Source organism: Mustela lutreola, chromosome 4 (genome assembly GCF_030435805.1).
Source record: "Mustela lutreola isolate mMusLut2 chromosome 4, mMusLut2.pri, whole genome shotgun sequence".
Lineage (NCBI taxonomy): Eukaryota > Metazoa > Chordata > Mammalia > Carnivora > Mustelidae > Mustela > Mustela lutreola.
The window spans coordinates 83,586,185-83,600,119 of record NC_081293.1 but is presented as its reverse complement, the minus strand read 5'-3'; the positions used below and the strand labels follow the sequence as shown (position 1 = coordinate 83,600,119).

The window sequence follows — 13,935 nt, the reverse complement described above, 5'->3', positions numbered from 1 at the left end:
TTCCCACAGAGCTACAGCGATCGTGATGGTATAGGACTGGCCGAAGGCTAGACACACAGATGCATGAAAGTCCGGAAATAAATCCTTATATCTAAGATCAGTTCATTTTCGGCAAGAGGGCCAGAACAACTTAATGAGGAAAGAATTGCTTTTTAATAAATGGTGCTGGGAGACTGGATATCCACGTGAAAAGGAGGAAAGTTGGTTCCTTACATCATACACCAGAATTAACTCAAAGTAGATCCTAGGCCTAAACGTAAGAACTAAACTCTACAGCTCCTTTTTTTTTTCTTTAATTAATTTATTTATCTGAGAGAGAAAGCATGCAGGGAGGGGCAGAGGGCGAGAAGCAGACTCTGCTAAACTCTGTGCCTTGTAGAAGAAAATACAGGAGTAAATCTTCGTAAACTTGGGTCAGGCAAAGTCTTACTTGACACAACACGAAAGTAATTTTTGGTTTGGAAATTAACCTTTGTGGAAAAAACAGAGCTAGAGGGACTGGATTCAGGAATCCGCTTATTTTTAGGTTCAATAAAATAAAGACAGCATGAAATAGGCTAGTAATAACTTTTGATATGTGTTAACTTACAATAAGCATTGTCAAATTTCTTTCTGTAATCCTGTGCTTCTTAGGAATTTGTCAAGGCACTTCCCATAGTTTCAAGGAAAATAGGCGGTTTTGTTTGGCTTTCTTGCATGTTGTGTATAGGCATTTAGGGGCATTTTTTTCCTGCATATGCCTGTGTCCAGAGAGTCACAGCTTCTCTGATGTCCTGGTGCCCAGGTTGTTGACTGGGAACTCTCAGGCCCTCCCGTGGCCCCTGCAGACAACACAGAGCAACTTGGATGCTTGAGATGGTCAGGGCCTTCATAATCTGTCTTTTACCACTCAGCTGTATTTCAGAGATAATATTCAGATATTTTCAGAGATCGGTTAAGCTTAGATATTAATAAACATTTCCTGAGCTACCACCCTCTTGCCCCCATGTGCCAGACATAGGATGAATGAAATGCCCTGGTCCCCATGGAAGTCAGGGTCTATGTGTCACCAAGTCACCGAGGGCCACCGCGCTGGGCAGGGGCTCAGCTTTCCCTGGGCTTCCAATCATTCTCTGGAGGCCACAGTGCGGAGGGGAGGGCAGATCAGCTTCCTTCCTTGTTCTCTTCCTCGCCCAGTGCCCTCTCCTGGCCAGTCTCTCGGGAAGGACTTTCTGCAGAACCAGATCCTTGGTGGTTGACTACAAGACGGGTTGTGCATGCAGAGAAGGGCCCCTGGCAGGCCAGGTGGTGCTCTGCTCGCTCTCGAGTTCGAGAACTTGGCTTTGGAGTACAAGCACATCTGTAACTGAACACTGTTGACAGTTTCAAGTACACCTCTAACTGCTGTGATTCTCAGAAATCGTCTTAGGGAAATCAAAGTTGGTGACGGCGGGGAGTTAGCCAAATATTAATGTAGTTTTGCATTCATTAATTTTTAACATGAAAACATTCCCAAAATGTATCTTTCTCGGTTGTTATTTTTTTCTGTGGAACCAAGGCTTGGAAAGCATCTGTGCATACGGGATGCCCCACCATTGCCCAGAGCCCTCAGCTCCCAGTGGTGGGGCAGGGGCTCACTTCCCCCTGGTGAGATGGAGGTGGCGTGTCTCACCTCAGGTTGGGTCCTGAGACTAGTTGCTGCCTGATTGTCGTGGTGCTGATGGAGAGGACTAGGCATTTTCCGGGAGCACGGGATGGTGCCTGCGTGGCATGTGAGTGCTCCTCGGGGCTCCTCTTGATGACCTCTACAGCCCCACACCTGTGAAATCGCACCCCTCTGCCGGCTCCACGTCTCCTTCGTAAATGTTGAGTTTCTGGAGGCAGTGAGGAGCTGCTGAGAAGGAAAGTGACCTCAGATGCCCCTCACCTGGGAGGCCTCCTTCTGAGGCACACAGTGAACTCCCAGACCCTGTGGGTGGAGCCTGGTGTCCTGCTGAGGTCGGGGTTCAGGGAAGGGAACTAGTGGCCCATCTGCTCTCTGCTGCTGAAGCCACAAGCCCCACAACAACCCCGCTGAGCTCCCACCAGGATGATGGGAGCTTACCTGTCTCCCCCTTTCCCCCCTTCACATCCGCACGTGCTTCCTTGAATGCAAACAGCGGAAATGGACTTTGGATCATTTGAGCAAACACAGCAACAAAGAGCCTTGCCAGGCCGTGCGGTGTTTTCTCGTCAAGTTGGAGGCAAAGCTTATGGTTCTCATTTCAGTGGGACCAGAGCTGCCAGGGAGCGACAGGGTGAGGACAATTTAACTAATGCCCTTCTAAAAGCTCAGGATATATATCAATGAACAAGAAAGTCAAGAATGTAAGCTGGGCTTACATTCAGCGGAGAGGTGTAGAGATAAGGACCACAGAGGAAGAAAGGATGCAAATAAATTAATCCTATAATTTCAGGTCATGCTAAATGCTGTGAAGGGTTTTAAAGACCAGAAGATGAGATGATAGTGATAGAGGGTATTGTGGATAAGTAGACTGTTTCAGCCAAGTGGCCAGGGGTACTCTCTTCAAGATTGTATCTGGAAAGGACCTAAATTACATGAAAAGTCTTGACAGCAAAGATATGTAGAAGAGCATTGCTGAGAGAGGCAGGAACGTCCTGGTCAGGAGCACCCTGGACTCATTCAGTCAACAGCAAGATGGCTAGTGTGTTTCTGTCACGACAAGCACAGTGAGCAATGGCATGAAATAAAGTTGGAGACACCAGCATACACTTGATCTTGAAGTTCTAGGCCATGCTGCAAAATTTGAATGTTCTTAAAAAAAAAATGGGGGTCCATTGCAGGTTTTAGTAGTGAGAGAGACTATAATATAACCAAAGGGAAAAAAATTTTTTTTGGCTCTTTCCCATGGTTCCTGGCACATAGTTCCTAAAACCCTTGGAATCTCTGGCATGAAAAGAGTGTCTTTTGTATACTGAAGTAACTGGTGGCTGGGGGCCGCGAGATCACTTCAGGTGTGTGTGGGGGTGGCCATCACCAGTGGCCAGTGACTTAATCACTCAAGCCTAGGTAATGAAACCTCTCTAGGAGCCTCTAAACAACAGTTCAGGAAGCTTCAAGAGGTGTGCGCCAGAGAGGGTGTAGGAATTCCACATACCACACACGTCCCCAACCCTTGCCTATATATCTGTTCTCTTTGGCTGCTCCAGAATTGAATCCTTTATAATAAATTGGTAATATAGGGGCCGCCCAGGTGGGTCAGTTGTTAAGAGTCTGCCTTTGGCCCAGGTCATGGTCGAGCTCTGCATCTGGCTCTCTGCTGGGAGGGAAGCCTGCTTCTCTCTCTCCCGATCCCACTGCTTGTTTCCCTCTCTCACTTTGTCTTGCTCTCAAATAAATAAATAAAATCTTTAAAAATAAAATAAAATAACTTAGCAATATATAAGTAAATAGTTTTTGGGTTTTTTTTGAGGTGTTCTAGTGAATTACTAGTCTGAGGTGAGATGGCTAGTCATGGGAACCCACGGTATATAGTCAGAAGCCCTGGAGGCAAAAAAAAAGAAAAAAACATTAATAGTCCCTTCAGCTTTCTTGTAATGTCTGTGTGGTGTATCTTTTTCCATCTTCTTACTTTTAATCTATTTATATTTAGAGTGGGTTTCCTATAGCTAATACATGGTTGGGTCTTTTTTAATTAATGTGAAAATCTCTCATGTTTTAATGGGAATATTTTTTTTTTTTTTAATTTTTTATTTTTTATAAACATATATTTTTTATATACATATATTTTTATCCCCAGGTCTGTGAATCACCAGGTTTACACACTTCACAGCACTCACCAAATCACATACCCTCCCCAATGTCCATAATCCCACCCCCTTCTCCCCAACCCCCTAATGGGAATATTTTAACCACTTAAGTGGATGCCCTGTGGGATACGATACCTTCAGACTATGACAGTCTGATTTCAAATGACGTCATGCTATTTTACAAGAAGCTTACAGTGTTATAATAATATGCTTCTGTTCCTCCTCCCGTTCTGTGTGATATTTTACTTCAAACCCCACAAGGCATCAAGCAGCTCTTTCTGCCCACAGGTCGTCTTGTGCAAGATGTTTTCTGTCGGTACGGAAATCTGGATCGACACTTTTCTGCTCATACTTGATTCACTTCACTGTCTTCTAGGCTACATACTACCTTCTCTGATTTTTAAATCTCTGTTTTTCCATATTTAATATTCTGTTTTCTCTTGTTGCTGTCAAGATTTTCTTTTCATCTTTGGTTTTTAGCTGTTCAACTCTGTTGTTTCCAGATTTACCTTTGTTTTATTTAGTGCGGGGGGTGGGCAGGTGGGTTTTCTTGTCTTCTCGGTTTCCTAAATAAGTGGTTTGATGTATTTCATTCTTAATGTTTTCCTGGGACTCCAGTTCCTTATGTGTAGCTGTATTTGATACTGTTCCCTAGTTCTTGGATCTTCACGTCAGAATTTCCTCAGTGTCTGTGCTCCGTTTTCAGCTTTTGGCTGCCCATCCAAGCCTGTGTCACAGAGGGTTTATTTCTTTATTCCTGTTTCTCTTCCACCAGTCAGCTGGGCTCATGCTGCTTCTATGAGAAATAAAGCCAGCCACCAGTTAACAATGATAGATACAGATTTTATTCAGTAACTGTTGGTATAGGGGGTTAGAAGTTTCAGTAAAACCGAGCTCAACTCCACATACTGCTAAGATAGCTAGGGACTTACAGCCAACAGGCAGAGTCAGGGGAATCACTGGATAGAATATTACTAAGAGAAACACCAACAGTAGGGGGGTTCTTGCTGAATGCAGATCGGGCACTAACCCATCAGGGACAGAATTTAAGGAACTTGATCAGATATCAAGGGTGAAGGGACTGTCACTAGACTTAAAAGGGTTCTTGCGGAAACTGAGCTCAGGCCGGATAGACCTGGAAGACCTAGTCAAGGCCTAGTTGAGCACAGGGCTCAGAGGACACTAGCTGAGGTTTAGTCAACAGGGGAGTTCGTCTCAGAGTATCATTAAATTTGCGTTGGTAATGAAACAAATTATAGCAGCTGTACTTTTAATTGTGTAATTTCATTGTAAAATTCTAATGGACATACTACAGGAAAAGAAAATGAAACCCAAAAGAATGCTGGAGAGGAGTGGCAAGTGATAAGTCATGACAAAACACAGAGGTGAATCTGAACAAATGGGTGTGTAAAACAATTATAATACTAATATGTAGGGCTAAAAAACATACACAGAGCACTAACTGTATATAAATGAGGTGAGAGGTGATCAAATTGAGCTTGATGCTTCTGTTCTTCAGAAAGGGAGATCTAAAAGATATTTAATTAGTGTAGATTTTAAGTTAAATATTCATGGTATGATGTGATGGATAGCCCCTTAAAGCTGAGACACTTATAACTTATAACTTCTAAAGTTGTAAGGAAGAAAAAATGGAAAAGATAAGAAATTATTTCAAAAAGGAGGAAGAAAAGTACAATAGAATTGGTAGTAAATTGTGACAGATATAAAGTACCAGGTAAAATGTGAGAGATGACTTGATATATTTCAGGAATCACCATAAATAGCAACAGACTACATTTACCTGTTAAAGTACAAATCGTCAAATTGCATTTTTGAAATAAAATAATACCTTTCTATAGCTAAAATAAGAGGTTTTCATTTATTCTGCTAACTGCATATTTATATTTTTAATTTTTTTAAAAGATTTTATTTTATTTATTTGACAGAGAGAGATCACAGGTAGGTAGAGAGGCTGGCAGAGAGAGAGAGAGAGAGAGAGAGAGAGAGAAGCAGGCTCCCTGCCGAGCAGAGAGCCTGATGGGGGACTCGATCCCAGGACCCTGGATCATGACCTGAACCGAAGGCAGCGGCTTAACCCACTGAGCCACCCAGGTGCCCCAATATATTTTTAGCATCTTTTGCCCACTTGACATTCAGTGTTATACCTGTGTGTACACAGAAGATACAGGATATCCTGATCCCTTCAGTGTGGGAAGAAGTAATATCACAGTCAGCATTTACAAATCATAAATTTTCCCCACTTCATTTGTTACCTCCTGTGAATCTTCTCTTGTAACTATGTCCTTGTGTCATTTTACTTTTCTGTCTTCCTTTCTTATTAATGTTAGATCACTATTGTTATATTTTTGTAAACTTTAAAAAAATTATTTTTATAATCTCAGTATGCGCTGATACCACCCAGAACACTTGGGCATACTGTTTTCCTCTTTGTTCTGATTCCTAAATGCAGTTAGACTTTGCCTGCCGAAGCATCTAATTTATCATGTTAATATCTTGAGTTGTCTTTTGCCCAATACATAATACAGCAAATTTATGTTTTTCTCATTTAATGACCCTTAATCTTTTTTACCCTGTGAAAAAAAAGATTTTATTTATTTATTTAGAGCAAGCACACATGAGTTGGGGGAGGACCAGCAGAAGAGGGAAAGAAAGTATCTCAAGCAGACTGTGCTGAGGGTTGCCTGGGTGACTCAGTCATTGGGTGTCTGCCTTCAGCTCAGGTCATGACCCAGTGTCTTGGGATTGAGCCCTGAGTTGGGCTCCCTGCTCAGCAGGGAGCCTCCTTCTCCCTCTCTCTTTTCCCCTGCTTGTGTTCCCTCTCTCTTTCTCTGTCAAATAAATACATAAAATCTTAAAAAAAAATGTAAACAAACAAACAAAAAAACCTCTGCTAAGCATGGAGCCCTACACAGGGCTGATCCTCACAATCCTGAGATCACAATCTGAGCTGAAATCCAGGAGTCAGACACGTAACCACCCGAGCCACCCAGGTGCCCCGGTTACCCTTAAATATGGCTACGTTTCCTCTGTATGGCACAGAACTGGTGCTAATCCTTCTTTTTAGGATTACCCACAGATGTGCTTTCCTGCCATATAAGTCTACATTTCATTCCTAACATACTTGGGGATTTTTGTGAGTTAATACATGAAAAGTACCTGGAACAGTGCTTGGCTCATGGTAATGGTTAGTTTTCCTGTTAACTTTTCTTGTTGTTAATATCATTATCATTGGTTTTAAGCACATTTTCAAATTTAAGCTCAGCTTTCCACAGCTTTTAAAATGTTCCTTCATTCCTTTAATTTACGTTATATACTATAGAATCTGATTCCTGGTAGTGTATGGATGTTGAATGAAGAAGCTATTCTCTGGATTATAATTTCTTCAAAGAGAGCATATCTTACTATGTTATATAACATATATTAGCTATTCGATCATTACTTAATTCATTAACTGTGCCTCTTGATGAGTGAGAGAGCCCTTATATTCAGAAAATATTATAAGGAATTAATTTCTAAATGGGGCTTTTGGGTTATAAACCTGTAAGTTCTTGTTCAAAATTACAGATTTGTAGAAAACTTGAACTTTATTTTGAAAAAGCACACCATCTGTTAAGGACCATTACTTTCATAATCACTCAGGTGTATTCAGAGGAAATCAGATATAAATACTTGCCACACACCATAGATCGTAGATGGAAAAAGAAAAAAGATTACCAAGTATTTCAAATTTCAGCAGTTAACAGGGTATGTTTATTTTTCAAGGGAGTATTAGCCAACAGTTTTTTTTTTCACCTTTTTACATTTTTATTTATATATTTATTTTAATTTTTTATTTCTCTTCAGTGTATCAGTATTCATTGTTTTTGCACCGCACCCAATGCTCCATGCAATCCATGCCCTCTCTAATACCCACCACCAAGTTTCCCCATCCTCCCACCCCGCGCCTCTTCCAAACCCTCAGATTGTTTTTTTGTTTTTCTTTTCATTTTTTATTTTCAGCATAACAGTATTCATTATTTTTGCACCACACAACATAGAATGAGATGTATAGAATGCAATTAATTTTTTAAATTGATGCATAAGTAGGACTTGAAATGGTGGAGATGTTTGTGAAGACTTATTATGAGACAGTGTCATTTTCCTAAAGAGCGAAGTTCTGAGCAAGTCCAAAATGGGAATGTAAGCCAGCTGAGTTGAAAAGTCTTGCTAGAACGTGAATGATTTTTGACAAATTAATAGTCTGGCATTTCTACAAAGAAGACATGATGGACTAGTGAAGCGATCACTTGAATACCCAATATGTATGTAGTTGAGGACACGTTCCCCCTCCACCCAAGCATTATAACTGCAATACATTTCCTTTAATGGTGCTTGGAGACAATGGGCTTTGAAGAGGTTTTTAAACAGGGTCATCATTGTTACATTGTATGTACTGAGCAAGAAGGTAATGTGAAATATAGCTGAGAATTCCTAGGGTGAATAGATAGATCATTGAGTATTTGGGGTCAGGTCTTCCATGGTTATACATACACATAAAACCAAGAAATGTAGAAATCTGGGCGTAAAAGAAAAATTCTTACTAATAATATGTCAGAGAGAGTTTATAGTGGGGAGAAATTAGCATTTGGTGGTAGGCTATCTGACCAAATAAGCTTGAATATACCACAACTAAAAACAACGGAAGGATTTGATTGTCTTTCCGTCTTCTTCCTCATCTTTTTAATTTTACTTTTCCTGGTAGACATTGTATTTTTTATAAGTAACATGAAGAGAAGGAAAGTTAGAAACTACATTACAGGACTCTCTTCATAGGCACAAAGAAATCAGTGCTTCCAGAAATTTAATGTGGTATTAACAGTATACTAAATTAATGTATATATAACAAAACAGAAGTAGTTTTAAAGGGGGGAGAATGAAACTGGAAACATGTAAAGTTTAGAGAGAATTTAGGTGCACTAATGTAAGTATGAGAGGAAAATTATGTAAAGTTTGATCCTTCTAAAGGATACCAAATCGTTCCTCTATTTCTTTAAGGCACTCTTTTTTTTTTTTTAAATATATTATTTATTTATTTGACAGACAGAGATCACAAGTAGGCAGAGAGAGAAAGGAGGAAGCAGGCTCCCTGCTGAGCAGAGAGCCCAATGTGGGACTTGATCCCAGGACCCTGAGATCATGACCTGAGCCAATGGCAGCGGCCTAACCCACTGAGCCACCCAGGTGCCCATCTTTAAGGCACTCTTATCTACTAAGTTTCATGGCCTCTCTGGTCTCTACATTTCCCCTTCCTAGAAGAGCCTTTTTTTTTTTTTTTAAGTCTTTTCTTCACCATGCTTTATATTTATTTGTAACGTACATATTAAGTCTTGAAGTATGTATTTGTAAATTACCAAATGTAGATGTGTGTGTTCTAAGTTTTTAATCCCCTTTTCTACCCTTTCAGATTTTGTTTTTCTAATCCAAACGGATGGGGCAGTATGACTGTTTGGATCACTCTTATTTCACAAAACTAAGTCAGTGACGTAGAAGGGCATTTGTTTTAAGTGTAATTTCATCATAATTAAGACACAATTCATGGCTTATGGTTTGTTGGTCTTTGTCATCTTTAGAAGTCTGCAAAATTGATAGCCAAGTAGAAGAGACTCAAGAAACCCAGGACAGACGTTTCTGGCAAGCTCCATTTATCAACAACAAAACACTGACTGTGCACAGAGGTAATGTATTAGGAAAAATTTTTAATTTCAGCACAGACACAGTTCCTTCCATAAAAATACCGTGTAGGTGTGACTCTTGTGGTATGAATTTGAAATGTATTTCAGAATTAATTATTAATAAGAAAACCTATTTAAGTAAGAAGGCTGTTGGCCTCAATACAGTAAGGAACAATCGTTTCTTCAGATTAACCATAAATAAATTAAAATTTATAAATACAGCAGTGAGAGAACAACCTCAAATGGGAAAGAAACCTTATGAATTCATTCAAAATGGAAAACACCTCAGTCATAATGACGATTTAATCCCATATCAGAGAACTAAAAATATAGAGCAATGCTTTATTCAAAGCAATAAGGAATACAAGGAACGTGGGAAAGCTTTCCATGAGACGGCAGTTGTCATCCCATATAACCAAGCTTACATAGGACAGAGTCCTTGTGAACATAATGAATCTGATAAAACATTCTGTAGTAATTCAACCCTCATGCTCAGTAAGATGGCACAAAGAACAGAAAATCTTTATGAGTTTCAAGAATATGCTACAACTTTTGAGAAATCATCTCTCTTGGAACACAAGAGTTCATTTAGAGGTGAAAGGTTATGAGTATATTAAAGAGTGGATAATTTCAATGGGAGATCAGACTTTCTTGGCACAGGAGAGAGAATATTTGAATATAACAACTTGGGAGAACCCTTTGGGGAGAAGTCAGTTCTTAATATAACTCAGAGAACACACATAGGAGGCAAAGTCTATCAATGTAATGAATGTGGAAAAACATTCTGCAAAGAGTCAAAACTCACCAAACATCAGAAAACACATACAAGAGAGAAACCCTATGAATGTAAGGAATGTGGGAAATGCTTCTCTCGCAAATCTCTCCTCAGTATACATCAGCGAGGCCACACAGGAGAGAAACCTTATGAATGTAAGGAGTGTGGGAAATGCTTCTCTAGAAGTTCACACCTCATAATTCATCAGAGAACTCACACAGGAGAGAAGCCCGATGGATGTAATCAGTGTGGGAAGTCATTTTCTGAGAAATCAGTTCTCACAGTACATCAGAGAATACACACAGGGGAGAAACCTTATAAGGGTAGTGCATGTGGGAAGTCCTTCTATCATAAGTCAGATCTCACTAAGCATCAGAGAACACATACAAGAGAGAAACCCTGTGAATGTAATCATTGTGGGAAAACGTTCAGTTGCAACTCGGGCCTCAAAGTACATCAGAGAAGACACATAAGAGAGAAACCCTGTGAATGTATTGAGAGTGAGAAAACCTCCAAGAAATCAGTTATCACGGTACATCCAAGGTTACATACAGGGGAAGAAAATTTATAAATACAGCAGTGAGAGAAATCTTTCTCTTGTGATCCATACCTCTAACTACCACAGAAAATTCACAAAGGACATGACCCCTATGAATGTAAAGAATGGCAAATTTTTACCCTAATTCATCTTCCAAAGTAAACAAGACAATACTCGTAGTGGGAAATACTCTGAATTTGTCGAATGTCTGAAAACCTGTTGAAATAAGACAAATAAAATGACTGTAGAAGAAACCCTATTAATGCATGTAGGAAATATGGGGGATTATTATGAAGTAGAACTTATTAAATAAGGAACTTACGTAGGAGATAATCCTGTCAATCAAACAGATGTGTGAAAATATTCTTCCAGAATTTGGCCTTAAATAACAATCATAGCACACTTGGGGGAAAGTGTCAACATCTTGTATACTTTTGAGACCTTTATACACAAGTTGTACTCAATGTATGTCAGGGAAATAATAGGGAAGATACCCAAAGAATGCACAAATCTGGTTCAGCCTTTATCGAGAAATGCCATTTTGTTGAGCAGGGCAGTTGATATCAGAAGACATCGTAGAGATGTTTTGAGCGTGCATGCTTAAACAAAATTTGGACTTTCTTATATCTGAAGATTGTATTGAAGGAAGAATGTCTCTAGGAAATATGGACAGAAATTTTCCTTTAGCTATATTATCTCTGATCTCAAAATTTTTAATAGAAATAAAACTGAAAATAGACATGTATAAAAACATTAACTGTGGAATCTGAAGCTTTTTGAAAAGAACAGATAAACGGAATATTCTTCTCAGACCCCGATTTCACTTTTGGAGAGACATATGTCACTCCATCCCTCGTCAGAGGGTTTTTGATTAGTCTGTCCCCAACCTATGCTGATACTTCTGCAAATAATGCTTGATGGTCTGGTTCATCCTGGAATCTACTCTGGGGGTTCTCCTCATGGACTAGAGCCAAATCAGAATGTACACTGCCATCAGCCAGGGACAGTTGAGGATGTGTCTGCTTCTTCTTCTTGGGCTCAGGAACCAGAAGTAACATTGAGTGTGTTAATGAAAGTAGAGGACTGCCTAGAGTGCCGGGACTTTTGTGTCCCACCTGAAATTTACAGGAAGCTCCTCATGGCTTAGCTTTATTGAATTCAGGCCTGTTGACCCAGGGATAGCCCGCCTTTCCAGGGAGAGAAACTTGGTGGTGTTTTAGTGAAATATTTCATATATCTATCTAATTATGAGGCATATCTTAACCATTGGTGTGTCTGCCGCAGGTTGGAAGTAATGTAGTACAAGAATAGTTGAAGTATCTGCATACCATCCTCAAATCCATTCCATACCCAATAACTAGTACCACCTTCCGCACTTTCCTGAATTTGGTTAGTATTGATCTCAGGTCTTAACTAGTTTTACAGTAATATTTCACATATATTTCTGTGTGTGTGTGTGTGTGTGTGTGTGTGTAACATTGTTTTGCTAGTATATCAGTGGGAACTCATGTTTTGCAAATTATTTTTGTCTTGAAATGCATGGTTTTGCTATTTATACATACTGATATATTTAGCTTTAGTTGATTTACTTTTTTTTTTTTTTTTTTTTTTTTTATTTTTTTTTTATTTTTTATTTTTTATAAACATATATTTTTTATATACATATATTTTTATCCCCAGGTCTGTGAATCACCAGGTTTACACACTTCACAGCACTCACCAAATCACATACCCTCCCCAATGTCCATAATCCCACCCCCTTCTCCCCAACCCCCTCCCCCCGGCAACCCTCAGTTTGTTTTGTGAGATTAAGAGTCACTTATGGTTTGTCTCCCTCCCAATCCCATCTTGTTTCATTTATTCTTCTACCCACTTAAGCCTCCATGTTGCATCACCACTTCCTCATATCAGGGAGATCATATGATAGTTGTCTTTCTCTGCTTGACTTATTTCGCTAAGCATGATACGCTCTAGTTCCATCCATGTTGTTGCAAATGGCAAGATTTCATTTCTTTTGATGGCTGCATAGTATTCCATTGTGTATATATACCACATCTTCTTGATCCATTCATCTGTTGATGGACATCTAGGTTCTTTCCATAGTTTGGCTATTGTGGACATTGCTGCTATAAACATTCGGGTGCATGTGTCCCTTTGGATCACTACATTTGTATCTTTAGGGTAAATACCCAATAGTGCAATTGCTGGGTCATAGGGCAGTTCTATTTTCAACATTTTGAGGAACCTCCATGCTGTTTTCCAGAGTGGCTGCACCAGCTTGCATTCCCACCAACAGTGTAGGAGGGTTCCCCTTTCTCCGCATCCTCGCCAGCATCTGTCATTTCCTGACTTGTTGATTTTAGCCATTCTGACTGGTGTGAGGTGATATCTCATTGTGGTTTTGATTTGTATTTCCCTGATGCCAAGTGATATGGAGCACTTTTTCATGTGTCTGTTGGCCATCTGGATGTCTTCTTTGCAGAAATGTCTGTTCATGTCTTCTGCCCATTTCTTGATTGGATTATTTGTTCTTTGGGTGTTGAGTTTGCTAAGTTCTTTATAGATTCTGGACACTAGTCCTTTATCTGATATGTCGTTTGCAAATATCTTCTCCCATTCTGTCAGTTGTCTTTTGATTTTGTTAACTGTTTCCTTTGCTGTGCAAAAGCTTTTGATCTTGATGAAATCCCAGTAGTTCATTTTTTCCCTTGCTTCCCTTGCCTTTTGCGTTGTTCCTAGGAAGATGTTGCTGCGGCAGAGGTCGAAGAGGTTGCTGCCCGTGTTCTCCTCAAGGATTTTGATGGATTCCTTTCGTACATTGAGGTCCTTCATCCATTTTGAGTCTATTTTTGTGTGTGGTGTAAGGAAATGGTCCAATTTCATTTTTCTGCATGTGGCTGTCCAATTTTCCCAGCACCATTTATTGAAAAGGCTGTCTTTTTTCCATTGGACATTCTTTCCTGCTTTGTCGAAGATTAGTTGACCATAGAGTTGAGGGTCTATTTCTGGGCTCTCTATTCTGTTCCATTGATCTATGTATCTGTTTTTGTGCCAGTACCATGCTGTCTTGATGATGACAGCTTTGTAATAGAGCTTGAAGT

The 13,935-nt window shown here is 39.8% G+C and overlaps 1 protein-coding gene across 1 annotated transcript; it reads left to right on the top strand.

Moving 5' to 3' along the window:
- The first annotated feature begins 2,143 nt into the window (after window positions 1-2,143).
- On the top strand, window positions 2,144-10,867 carry LOC131830145 (zinc finger protein ZFP2-like). Its single transcript, XM_059172521.1, has 2 exons — window positions 2,144-2,276; window positions 10,143-10,867. The coding sequence occupies exons 1-2, from the start codon at window positions 2,144-2,146 to the stop codon at window positions 10,865-10,867; spliced, it is 858 nt and encodes a 285-aa protein (XP_059028504.1).
- Window positions 10,868-13,935: the final 3,068 nt, after the last annotated feature.